The sequence below is a fragment of the Lontra canadensis genome, unplaced genomic scaffold, assembly GCF_010015895.1.
Source record: "Lontra canadensis isolate GAN:19392208 unplaced genomic scaffold, GSC_riverotter_1.0 scaffold19, whole genome shotgun sequence".
NCBI lineage: Eukaryota > Metazoa > Chordata > Mammalia > Carnivora > Mustelidae > Lontra > Lontra canadensis.
Genome location: NW_022631013.1, coordinates 23,546,593 through 23,560,357, shown reverse-complemented (window position 1 = coordinate 23,560,357; position 13,765 = coordinate 23,546,593). Strand labels below are relative to the sequence as shown.

Here is a 13,765-nt window from a genome sequence, read left to right as displayed (position 1 = left end):
CCGCCACCGCGGGCGTGCCGGCTGGCGGGTGGCAGGCCCGCAGTGGCGCGGCGTCCCGGTTGCGCGACGGGCCGAGGGCCATGGCCGCCTCTTCGGGCCCGGCCGGCGTCAGCGGCGCCGGCCAGTCCGGCTTCGCCTTCGACTCGGGACTGGAGATCAAAACTCGTTCGGTGGAGCAGACGCTGCTCCCGCTGGTCTCTCAGGTAAAGTGGCGCCCGGCGCGGCCCCTCGTCTCCCCCGGCCGCGGCCCGCGATGGCGGCGGCCGCTTGCACGGCCCGGGGTCGGGTCGGGTCGGCCCGGCGGGAGGCCGCCGCTGCCCCCCATTCTGCGGCAGGACTGTGGCGTCGGGTCGGGCCGCGGGTCTGAAGCTTGGGGACCGGCCTTGGCTGCGACTGCGGCTTCGGCGTTTGGTCTGGTCCGTCCGAAATCCCGCGGCGAGGCCGAGGGGGCTGCGCGGCAGGGGAGGCGGAGGGACGGGGAGCCCCGGTGCGGACCCGAGAGCCCGGCAGGCAGGTGCGCCGCCCGGCCTGCCCCGCGCGACCCGCCTTGGGCTGTGGCTCCGGAGGCCCCCGGACCCGCGAGGAGCCCCGCGCGGGCTTCCCCGAGGCAGAGAGGACCCTGCGGTGGCCCACACGTTTGCAGCCCCAGTCCACACCCCGACTGCTGGCCGCTCCGGCTGGGGCATTCCTGCCGGCCTCCAAGTCCAGCGTGCTCTCCCCGAGGCCTTTGTCCCTGTCCCCTGCGCGTGTCGGCTCGCTGGGCGCCCGTTCACCCCGGGCCACCCTGCCTGCCCCTGCCCCTTAACTGCGGCTCCCTTTCGGGCCGCTTTTGTCTGGCTTGGGAAGAGTGCAGCGAAGCACTGTCTGATAGTTAATCCGGACACGCATCTTTCTGCCAAATCCCGTCTGGGATGTATGCTTTATTGTATTTGTTGGTCGTAACAGAAGTCTGGAATCAGCTAATTGACGCGCTGAGTTTTAGAGAAGTTTTTGTTGCTGTGAGTCGAGTTATACGCAGCCTGCGGGCTAGAATTCCTCACCTCGATCTGTTGTAGTGTGCCAAGCACCGTGAGGAGGGGAGAATTCTGTGCCTTCAGGAGAGCGTTGGCGATGTGTGACTCACAACTAGATTGTAATGTTTTGATGACTCAACGCGAGTATTGCCAAGACTTTAGAGGTAGAAGGAATCTTAAAGGTTATCTGACTCTAAATTAAAAAATTCTTTCTTACAGCATCCTTACACCTGGTCACCAGTCTCCTGCTTAAACATGTTCAGTGATGGGGAGCCTGTAGCTGTTCCATAGAATTTTTTTTTTTTAAGATTTTATTTATTTGACGGACAGAGATCACAAGTAGGCAGAGAAGCAGGCAGAGAGAGAGAGAGAGGAGGAAGCAGGCTCCCTGCTGAGCAGAGAGTCCGATGCGGGGCTCGATCCCACGACTCTGGGATCATGACCTGAGCCGAAGGCAGAGGCTTTAAACCCACTGAGCCACCCAGGCGCCCCTGTTCCATAGAATTTTAAATGCTGTCTCTTCTCCAGCCCAGCCCTGTAAATATTTGAAAATAGTAGTCACACATGTCCCTAGATTCCTGTTATGCTGATTAAATAAACAGCCTTTTTTTTTTTTTTTAAACCGGTGCTCACTTTAGCTTGGCTAACATAACAGTGAATGAGTACACCTGACACACCTCCCCGCTCTTCCCTTCCATGTCTGATGGAGGCACTGACCAGAGAGAAGGAGTACCAGGATCAGTTAATAACATCTGCACTGTCCTCCTCTCCCCAAAAGAATGCCACCACTACCAACAATACAACCACAACCCAAAATGAGAAATACTGGAGTAGTTGTTAAGAGTGATAAGGGAGTGATATGTCAAGTTCAACTTGACAGTATTTTATCCATTTATTTAACAATACGTGTGTTGCTTACTATATGTTAGGCCATGGTTTAAGCACTTTATAAATATTAACTCCTTTAATTCCTGTATCAGGGCGCCTGGGTGGCTCAGTGGGTTAAGCCGCTGCCTTCGGCTCAGGTCATGATCTCAGGGTCCTGGGATCGAGTCCCGCATCGGGCTCTCTGCTCATCAGGGAGCCTGCTTCCCCCTCTCTCTCTGCCTGCCTCTCTGTCTACTTGTGATCTCTGTCTGTCAAATAAATAAATAAAATCTTTAAAAAAAAAATTCCTGTATCAATCTTATGAGGTAGATATGTGTCTCTTCTCGTTATATGGAAGAGAAAACTGAGGAATAGTGAGTTTAAGTAACTTATCCCGGGACTTTGAACTGTAAATGTCAAATTAGCATTTGAACCCAGGCATCCTGGTTCCAGATTCTGTGCTCTTAGTTACACCATATGCCGTGTTCTCTCTCTAGAGATTAGAAGCAGTGATGAGGTCAGCTGGTGGTAGGTACAGAGAAGGGAGTCCACAATGGAAAAACAAGGTGGAAAGTAGTTGTAATCGGGAGAAATGGCAACTTTTCACAGTATCACTGCTAAAAATGGATCAGTCCTACAGCTCTGCATTATGTAATGCCGGGATAAAAGAGGGTGGCGTGGAGGAGGAAATGTGTGAATTGCTGCTGAGAGTTAACTAGAGGTCAGTGCTAAAGGGGAAAAAAATGCCAGTTTTGTTTTTTTCTTTTTTCTTCCTTGTTAAAGAATCATTCAGGGTCATTGCTGAGGTTTTGCATCCCCCATGTTATGTATCCACAGCTGTATCTTTAGCACAGCACCATAACTGACATTCCTAATGATTGACTGTACTCAACAAATAACAGTCGACTTTGCTTAAAATCAAGAAATGAGTAAAGCATGGCCGGAATATGTTAGCAAAGCAGGACAGTGTGGAGTACAATTCAGAGTAATTTTTATGTTTCAGTGACTGTTAGCTGATTAAAACTTCAGCTTTCCAGAAATTTCATGTCTGGAAGTCTCATTTTTTTTTTAAAGATTTTTATTTATTTATTTGACAGACAGAGATCACAAGCAGGCAGAGAGGCAGGCAGAGAGAGAGAGGGGGAAGCAGGCTCCCCGCCGAGCAGAGAGCCCGATGCGGGGCTCAATCCCAGGACCCTGAGATCATGACCTGAGCCGAAGGCAGAGGCTTAAACCACTGAGCCACCCAGGTGCCCCTGGAAGTCTCATTTTTTAAGGATGCTGCATTATTATCCAATTCATGTTTCATTATTTTATCCACAAGAATATTTTAAGTAAGCATTTATTGTGTACTTAATAGTGCTCCTTGAGGAACTTGTAGTCCAGTTGGGAGACAGGACATATACAAATTAACACATGCCAAGTATCAAATGAATAACATCAATAGTAAATGCTCTAAGAGCTCAGAGAAGGCATGGATGAGTCAGGAACGGTGCTGTAGAGGAGACAGGGCCTTGAGGTGAGCAAGTAAGACTAACATCATAAAATCTAGTGAGTTTTAAGCAGATACCATCCAACCTCTTCTGACTTTACAAGTAAAAAGTTCTGGGTTACTGGCCTTATTCTAGGAATGCATGATTGAGTTAGTATGAGACAAATGTGTATTATTTTCTGCATTCACATATTGGAAAAGGTACATGTTCTTATCAGTAGATGCTCAGTTAAGTCCAAATTATAACCATGATAAAAACACTTAGCGAAGCAGTAATAAAAGAAAAAACTTCCTTAACCTGATAAAGAATATCTGCAGAAAACCGGGTGCCCGGGTGGCTCAGTGTGTTAGGCGTCTGACTCTTGATTTTGGCTCAAGTCGTGGTCTTGGGGTCTTGGGATCAAGCCCCAAGTTGGGCCATGTTCAGCAGGGAGTTGGCTTGAACTTCACTCTCTCTCTCTCTCTCCCTCTGCCCCATGCTCTCTTGTGCTCCTGCGCTCTCTCCAATAAATAAAGCTTAAACAAAACAATACAAAACATTTCCTTTAAAACCAGAAGTAGGAGGGATGTGTGCTGTTGCAGCTTTTACTCAACACTGTACTGCAAATCCTAACCAGCGCGATGAGATGAGAAGTGAAAGTTGTAAAGAGAGAAGAAAATCAAAACTTTCAAGAGTCTACAGATAAATCATAAAAACTAGGAGGTTTAGTAAATTCACCGAATGGAGGGTACTAAAGTCAACTGCATTTTTCTACTTTAATTAAAAAAAAAAAGGTAATTCTAAAAAAACCCCACCAGTTAGAATAAAAATGACAGCAAAAATGAGGTTCTTAGGAGTATATACATAGCAAAAGAGATGCCAAACTTTGTGAAAAGAATTTTTAAAAAAATTTTCAAAGATTTTATTTATTTATTTGAGAGAGAGAAAGAGAGAGAATGAGAGAGAGTGAGTATGATGGGGGAAGGTTGAGGGAGAAGCAGACCTCTTGCTGAGCAGGGAGCCTGATGTAGGATTCAATCCTGTGACTCCAGGGTCATGACTTGAGCTGAAGGCAGTCACTCAACCAACTGAGCCATCCAGGTGCCCCAATTTTTTTTTTTTTATTTTTATGTTTTTTAAAGATTTTTATTTTTAAGTAATCTCTACACCCTACTTGGGGCTCAAACTCAAAACCCCGCGATCACGAGTCACATGCTCCACACACTGAGCGGGCCAGGTAGCCCAAGAATTTTAAAAATTTATTGAAAGCCACAGTAGATCTAGATAAATGGAGTGAAGTACTGTGTTTATGACTGGATTGACTTAATATTATAGACACATCAATTTTTCCCTATTAGTCTATAAATTTAATACAATTCCAGTGAGAACTTCAACAGGATTTTTGAATAGAATTTGATAAAAAGTGATTATAATTTCATATAATTATATGAAAGAGCAAGGAGCCAAGAATAGCCAGAAGAGAAACAAAGTGGGAAGATTTCAAGGCATTCTAAAACAATCATAATTAAGGCAATAGACCAGTGAACGGGAACAGAGAACCTAGAAACAGATCCACACATATATGGAAACTTGATAAATCACAGAATTGGCACCGCTGGTTAGTGGGGAAAGGAAAAACTTTAAAAAATGGGGCTAAAACAATTGTTATCTAATAATAACACATGAAATTGGAAGCCTGTCCCACACGATATGTAAAAATCAATTCCAGAGAGATTAAGGACATTGATATGAAAGTGAAAAACATGTAACACTTTTAGGAAAAAAAAACCCACAACTGGGCAATATTTTCATCACCTCATGGTGGGAAGTGATTTTTTAATATACCAGAAGTAAAAATTCTGAACAAAGATTGATAAATCTGACTCCGTCAGAATGAAGAACATCTGTTTACCAAAACTGAAAGGATAAGCCATGAAATGGGAGAATATGAGTGCAACACAGATTACCAATAGATGATTGGTAGTGCCCAGAATAAATAAAGGACGGCAGTGAATCAAAAATAAAAAAAAAATTACCTATTAAAGATTGGTACAAATAGTCATCTCGTAGAAGAGGAAACAGGTGACAAAAAGAAATGTTAAAGATGTTCAATTTTATCAGAAATCAGGGGAGTACAAATTAAAACCACAATGAGAACAGGTAATGGTGAGAAATGTGGAGCCTGCGGGAATGGCAACAGTACACCACTTTGGAAAACAGTTGGATGTCATCTAAACTTGAAGGTGGTATTACCCATGGCCCAGCAAGTCTACTCCAAAATCCATACCCTCTAGAGAAAGTCCTGCATGTGTGTTAGAGACATAAATTGAAATGTTGATTTTTATTTTTATTTTTTATTTTTTTTTTGCTTCTAATGGCCCCAAACTGGAAACTACCTAAATCTACCTAAATGTCTTTTAACAGTAGGATGTTTAAATAAATTGTGTTATGTTCGTACAGCGAGATACTGGGCAGCAGTGAAATGAATGAACCACAGCTATAATTATCAGTATGGTTGAATCTCAAAAATATAATGTTGAGTGAAAAAAAATTAAAGGCTCAAAAGCAGGCAAAATGAAACCATTATCATTTAAGGATATAACATTTGTACAGTAATAATGAAGTGATGAGCACAAAATCAGGACAGTGGTTTCTTCTGGGGAGAGTGAGGTGGGTGATGTGGAAAGGTAGGGGCCCAGAAGGCATTTGGATTATCAGAGGTAATGGTAATGTTCTCTTAAGCTTGGTGCTGGGTGCTTATGGCTTCCATTTCTTTATGCTTGCATATATATGTTATATATACTCATTTGTTACATATTTTCTAACTCAGAGAGTTGTTTAAAAGCCCTGGGTTAGGTCCCAAGCACAAATCCTGTACGTTCTTTAATAATCATATCGTTCTTGAGGCGCCTGGGTGGCTCAGTCAGTTAAGTGTCTGCCGTGGACCTGGGACTGAGTCCTGTCTTGGGCTCCCTGCTCAGTGGAGAGTCTGCTTCTCTCTCTGTCCCTCCCACTTCTTTATGCTCTCTCTCTCTCTCAAATAAAGAAAGAAAGAAAGAAAAAAAAATTTTTTTAAAGCTGGGCTCTTTTTAAAGCCCAGCTTGGAAAAAAAAAAAAAAAAAGGTAATAATCATTTTATTCTTCCTGTCAAAGTGCCCACTCCCAGTCTTAAAACGTTTTTATCCCAGGAAGGGAAGAGGGATGTCTGCCACATACTCCACCCTGGTGTGGAATGTTATTCTACCACCCACTAGTCTTTTCCTGTCTGTGATAGATTTACTGCATTCACCGTTGTACAGACCCTTCACTTTTCTAAGGTAGCTCACCTTGCCTTTCCGTTTCTCTCTGTCCTGTCCTGTAGGCTTTTCAGGATCCTTGTCTCAGTAATTGAAGATGAATAGAGAATGTATGGGTCCCTCTTTGCTAATTTGTGTATGAGAATTTATGTGTATTTTTTACCTGCAAACATAAAACACATAAAGTAAGTGAAAGAGCCCCATTTATTCTGATTCTTTTAAAGCAACTGCCATAATTTGGTGTTTTTATCCATACTTCCACACTTCCATTCAAACCATGGATGATTTCTATAGCTGATTAGCCATTTTTTTTTTTTTTAAGGCTCCTTGCCCAACATGGGGCATGAACTCACAACCCTGAGATCAAGAGCCACATGCTTTACCGACTGAGTCAGCCAGGCACCTCTAATTTTTATATGTAATCATTTTGAGAACTCGCTAATGAGTTAAGTCCAGAGACAAATTTCTCTGTACCAGGCTGACTCCCTTATTTTTTTTTATTAAGCCATTGTTCTTTTATCTGGGCTACTACCATTTTTTTTCTTCCTGGTCTTTACTAGTTGTTTTGCTTCCCCACAAAATAAGTAAACTAAGAAAATCTATTTCAATGAAGAGATTACTGTGAGCTATTCTAGAAAATAAGAATAACATCACAAACATGAGGAGAGAAGAGAGATTCTAGAAATGTAAACTGTAATATCTAGCAATTATGTAATGTTTACTATATGCCAGACACTATTCTAAATACTTTATTTAATTTACTGATGTACTCCCCACAATGAACTTGTGAAATGGGTACTATTATTATTTCTGTTTCTACAGATGAGAACATGGAATTACAGAAAGGTTAGATGACTTGCCACATTGTCACATGACAGAGCCAGAATTCAAACCCAGGCAAAATAAGCCAGAGTTCATGTTCTTAACTGCTAGGATATACTTTGCTGGAGATTGGTACTTCTTGACACCCTTTGTTAGAACGTATCAAATAAGCCCTAGTTCTTATTCTTTTATTCCACAGCAGAATTCTTCAGTGTATCAGATGCTCTTTCTTCCCCATGGGATGCCTTTCTGCCCTCTTTTTTTCCAGTTCTTTCAGGCATATTCTTGACTCTGGGGTCAGGGCATCTTTGGGTTGTGACTCCCAATTTAATATGCCTCCTATTTTTGTAGAATAATGCTAAAATTTTATGTGGCACCTATAATTTACAAGACACTCTCACCAACTGTCTTTTCCCTGATCTTTAGCATAATCCTGGGAGGGAAGAAGCAGTGTAGTTACCAACAGCGTGGACAGCTTACTGCCTTTGTGACGCTGGGCGAATTCTTTACCTTTTCAAAGTTCAGGTCTTTATCTGTAAGATGAGGGTAATAATAGTATATGCCTCCTAGAGATATAGGCATTAAATTAATTAATATTTGTTGAGTGTTAAATGCTATCTAGTCTTATTTTTCACATGACAAAAAAATTCAAGTTTGATCTCAGTTTTGTAAAACTGTGTGTTTAGGTTTGTATAAAACAGGACTGAGCAAAATTATGGCAAAATGCCCCTGGGGTAGTGTGATGATCAGTAATTTTTATTTCTTTAGTCTTTCTATATCCCCCTCCCTTTTTTAAAGATTTTATTTATTTATTTGACAGAGTGAGAGAGCACAAGCAGGGGGAGCAGCAGAGGGAGAGGGAGAAGCTGGCTCCCCAATGAGCAGGGAGCCCAATGTGGGGCTTGAATCTAGGACTCTGGGATCTTTACCTGAGCCAAACTGACTGAGCCACCCAGAGAGCCCATTTCCCATTTTTTTAAAAGTAATCAACATGTATAACTTTTTGAACTTCTCTTTTAAAAAGTTTGAGAATAATTTAAGGATATAAACTGACCTTTTAATACGGAATTTTGTAAATTGATTTGGCTCCTGTGTATGTCAGTTTCAAATGTGTATTGGATTAAACAACCTGTATTGGATTAAACATTTTTCAGGTTGCTTCTAGTAAAAGGAAGATGGCTACATGTAATTATACGCTGGGGAGGATGCTTGTAATGAAACAAAATGTGTGATTCAGAACTAACTATAGTTGGCATTTTAGTCTAATTGCTGATCTTCTCTATACAATTGAAAATTTAAAGCTTTTGGTAATAAACACAACTTAAACTCCTTTTCACTCCAGAGTTTCTTAGTTGTTTGCAATAGTCAATGGTGATTAAGTGCTCTGTTCTTCAGGTGGTACATACAAAGAGTTCCTTAGGGTCTCTCTGGTGTGAGGAAGGATCAAAGACTCCTAAGGACTTCACATATACACACACAATAAACAAATTCAGTAAAGTTGCCGGAAAAAAAATGTAAACATGCAGAAATCAGTTGTGTTTCCATAAGCTAACAACAAAATACTTGAAAAAGAAATAAAATAATCCCTTTTACTACAGCATCAGAAATAATACTTAAAAATATATTTGATCAAGGAGATGAAAGATCTGTACACTGAAAACTGTTAAGACTTTGGTAAAAGAAATTGAAGACACAAATAAATGGAATGATAGCCCATGTTCATGGATCTGAATAACTAATATATTTTTTATAAAGATTTTATTTATTTATTTGACAGAGATCACAAGTAGGCAGAGAGGCAGGGAGGGGGGGGGGAGAAGCAGGCTCCCTGCTCTGCAGAGGGCCCTATGTGGGGCTTAATCCCAGGACCCTGGGATCATGACCTGAGTGGAAGGTGGAGGCTTTAACCCACTGAGCCACCCAGGTGCCCCCAAAACTAATATTTTTTAAATGTCCACAACACCTAAAGCCATCTGTAGATTTCATGCAATCTCTATCATAATTCCAAAAGCATTTTTTTCCCTACAGAAATAGAAAAACAATCCTAAAATTTGTACAGAAGTGCAAAAGACTCCCAACTAGCTAAAACAGCCTTGGGAAAGGAGAACAAATCTAGAGGTAACACACTTCCTGATTTCAAATTATATTACAGAGCTGTAGTAATTAAACAGTATGGCACCAACATAAAAACAGACATGTAGTCCAATGAAACAGAATCGAAAGGCCAGAGATAAACCCATACATATATGGTAAAATAGTATTTGACAAGGAAGCCAAGAATAACCAATGGGGAAAGGATAGTTTCTTCAATAAGTGGTGTTGGAAAAACTGGATCATTGCATGCAAAAGAATGAAAGTGGACCCGTGTCTTACACCACTCACAAAATTAACTGGAAATGGATCAATGATTTAAATGTAAGACTTGAAACTGTAAAACTCCTGGAAGACAAGAGAAAAATCTTGACATTGGTCTTGGCAGTGATTTTTGGATATGACAACAAGAATACAAGTAACAGAAGGAAAAATAAGCAAGTGGGACCAAAAAGCTTCTGCACACCAAAAGGAGAAATCAACAAAGTGAAAAGACAGCCTACGGAATGGAATAAAATATTTGCAAACCATCTATCTGATAAGAGGTTAGCTTTAAAAAAAAAAAAAAAAAAAATATATATATATATATATATATATATATATATATATATATATATGGCTTATACCACTCCATAGCAAGAAGAAAATCTCACTTAAAAATGGGCAGAGGAACTGAACATTTTTTTGTTTATTGCAGAACTGCTTTTAAGAACAAAAACTCAAAGCAACCAAAATGCCTATTAGTAGGGCAATGAATGAATAAATTGTGACTGATTCATATGAAATAAATACATTAGATCTGCATATATCAATGTAGATCTCAAATTGATAAAATTTAACAACAAAGAAGGCAAATCCAGAAAGATACAGTATACTATTTATCTGATAGGTATTGGATTCACTTCAAACCCTGCCTCAGGTAAGGGTGTGAAGGGAATGAAAGGTAGTCCAATTTTATGTGTACATCTTAAAATCTAAAGCAAAACTAATAAATTCTGAACATTTAAAAAAATATTTATTTGTTAGAGTGGGAACAGGGTCGGGGGGCAGAGGGAGAGGGAGAGAAAGTCTTAAGCAGACTCTGCACTGCCTCACACAGGGCTTGAACTCATACCCTGAGATCATGACCTGAGCCAAAAGCAGGAGTCAGATGCTTGACCAACTGTGCCACCCAGGTGCCCCTGAACAGACTTTTTTTGAAAGAAGACATACAAATGGTTACTACATTTACGAAAATATGCTCAGCATCACTAATCATCAAGGCAGCTAGGCCAAAACCACAATGAGATGCCACCGCAACCTTCTTAGAATTGGATGTTATCAAAAAGAAAAGAAAACAATTGTTGTTGAGGATTTGGAGAAGGGAAGCCTTGTGCATTGTTGATGGGAATGTAAATTGGCTCAGCCACTATGGAAAACAGCATGAAGGCTCCACAGAAAAAAATAGGTCTGTCATATGACTCAGTAATCCCACTTTTGGGTATATATCCTAAGGAAATGAAATCAGGATCTTGAAGAGATATTTGTACTCCCATGTTCATTGCAGTATTATTCACAATAGCCAAGATATGGAAACAACCTCAGTGGCCTTCTATTGATAAATAGATGGAGAAGATGTGGTATAAATATACAATGGAATATTACTCAGTCATGAGAAAGAAGGAAATTTTGCCATTTGCTAAACACAGAGGGACCTTGAAGGCATTATGCTAGGTAAAATAAATCAGAGAAGGCAAATACCAAATGATCTCACTTATATGTGGATCTACAAAAGACAAACCCATAGAAACAGTCCAGTGGTGGTTGTGAGGGGCTACCTAATGGGGAAAAGAGGAGATGTTGGTCAAAGGGTGCAAATTTCCAGTTTTAAGATGAGTAAGTTCTAGGGATCTGATGTACAGCATGGTGACTGTATGTTAAGAGCTCCATATTATATACTTAAAAGTTGCTAAAAGAGTAGATCTTAGGGGCACCTGGGTGGCTCAGTGGGTTAAGCCTCTGCCTCTCAGGTCATGATCTCAGGGTCCTGGGATCGAGCCCCTCATTGGGCTCCCTGCTCGGCGGAGAGTCTGCCCCCCACACCCGCCGCCTGCCTCTCTGCCTACTTGTGATCTCTCTCTTTGTCAAATAAATAAAAATAAAATCTTAAAAAAAAAAAAAAGACTAGATCTTAAATGTTCTTATGACCACCAAAAAGAAAGATTATGTGGGTGATAGAGGTGTTCACTATTTTGGTCATCATTTGTAGTTGATTGTGGAATCATTTTCAGTGTATATGTGCATCAGATCATCACGCTGTACACCTTAATCTTGCACAGTGTTATGTGTAAGTTATATATCAGTAAAAATAAAGTATGGTCTCAGAGTCAAATTGTCTGACTGTGAATCTTGGCTTTACCTTGTAATAGCTATGAGACCTTAAATAAGCATCTTGTAATGTCTATTGCTTTCTCTGTAAAAGGGGGATAAAGTAGTACCTACATGCTAAGCTTATTGTGAGGATTAAATTACATTGTTTGTTCAAAAACACTTTTTTTGTGCCTGCCAAGTAGAGATGTTAATGTTATGCCCATGCACCCTGTTTCTTCTACCACACATTTAAGGTTCATCGTTGACGATACCAATCTAATCCATCAGGCAGTCCAGTTTATCTGTTTTCCATTCTCTTGACTATTGCTGCCTTATTTCAAGCCAGCATTTAAAAAAATTTTTTTTTAAAGATTTTATTTATTTATTTGACAGAGAGAGCACAAGCAGGGGGAGTGGGAGAGGGAGAAGAGCAGTGAGCCTGATGCGGGACTTGATCCCAGGACTCCGGGATTGTGACCTGAGCCAAAGGCAGAATGCTTAACCAACTGAGCCACCCAGGCACCCTAAGCTGGCATTTTTTAGAAAAGGTTTTATTGATTTACTGCTTGGAGAGAGAGAGAGAGTGACAGTGTGAGCAGTAGGGAGAGGATCTCAAGCCAACTGCACACCGGGCATGAAGTCCAACGCAGGGTCTGATCTCATGACTCTGAAATCATGAACTCAGCCAAAATCAAGAGTTGGATGTTTAACTCACTGAGCCATCCATGTGCCCCAAGCTGGCATCATCTTTTACCTGGACTATTGCGATGGTTTCCTAACTGGTCTCCCTCCTACTTTTGCCACTTTTTCAATCCACTCTTCCCCCAGAAGAGAGTATTCTTTAAAAAAAAAAAATTTGAGGGGCGCCTGGGTGGCTCAGTGGGTTAAAGCCTCTGCCTTCGGCTCGGGTCATGATTCCAGCGTCCTGGGATCGAGCCCCGCATTGGACTCTGCTCATAAGGGAGCCTGCTTCCCTTCCTCTCTCTCTGCCTGCCTCTCTGCCTGCTTGTGATCTCTCTCTCTGTCAAATAACTAAATAAAATCTTTTAAAAAAAATTTGAGATTGTATTATTATTAGTTGTTTACTGCTACTTAATGGTTTAAAAACAACAAACATCTATTATCTTAGATTCTGTGTGTCGGGAATTTGTGAGTGACACACCTGCCTGGCTGTAGACGGCTCACATGTCTGTGAGCAGACGGCCCGGCTGGCTAGCTGTCGGCCAGAGACCTCGCTCAGTTCTTTGTCATGCCAGACTGCTTCAGGCTGCTCGGGTGTCTCCGTGACATGGTAACTGGCTTCCCCGTAGCGGGAGGAATCTCCTAGAGGGAAGGATGGAAACCAGTGTGTGTTTGTGACCTGCCTTCCAAAGGAACGCCCTGTCACTTCTGCTTTATAAGTTAGAAGTGACTCCCTCGGTTCAGCCCACACTCAAGGACAGGGGAGTTAGGCTCCACCTCTTGAAGGAGGAATAGCAGAGAATTTGCGGACATACTTTAGTATCACCACACTTCACACGATGGCCACAAATCGCTTACCTCTTCCCATTTGCAAGCAACCTCCACCCCAGTCCTCCCAAACATCTCATCCCTCTACGGTATCCGCTGGAAATTCAAGATTTTGCCATCTAATTTTGATTCAGTTGAGGCTTTTTGTATGTGTAGTTCCTTAGGTGTAGTTCCTTGCGTATAGTTCCATTTGATCTGGAAACCTGTGAACTAAAGCGACAAATAATTTGCTCCCAAACACACAGCTTATAGTCGTAGGATAGGCAGAGAATAATCGTTACAGACATTTTTGTTAGAACAACCCCCCCCCCACCCCAAACAAATCAAAACAAAGCAAACAGGAAAA

At 41.6% G+C, this 13,765-nt stretch overlaps 1 protein-coding gene across 2 annotated transcripts in view; it reads left to right on the top strand.

Annotated features, from left to right (window-relative positions):
• The window catches only part of CTNNAL1 (catenin alpha like 1), a 63,963-nt gene continuing 50,198 nt past the window's right edge, over nucleotides 1–13,765 (top strand). For both annotated transcript variants that reach the window (XM_032860800.1, XM_032860799.1), the window contains exon 1: nucleotides 1–203. In XM_032860800.1, coding sequence (XP_032716691.1) covers nucleotides 81–203 — 123 coding nt within the window. In that variant the 5' untranslated portion in view covers nucleotides 1–80. The remainder of the gene's footprint in view (nucleotides 204–13,765) is intronic.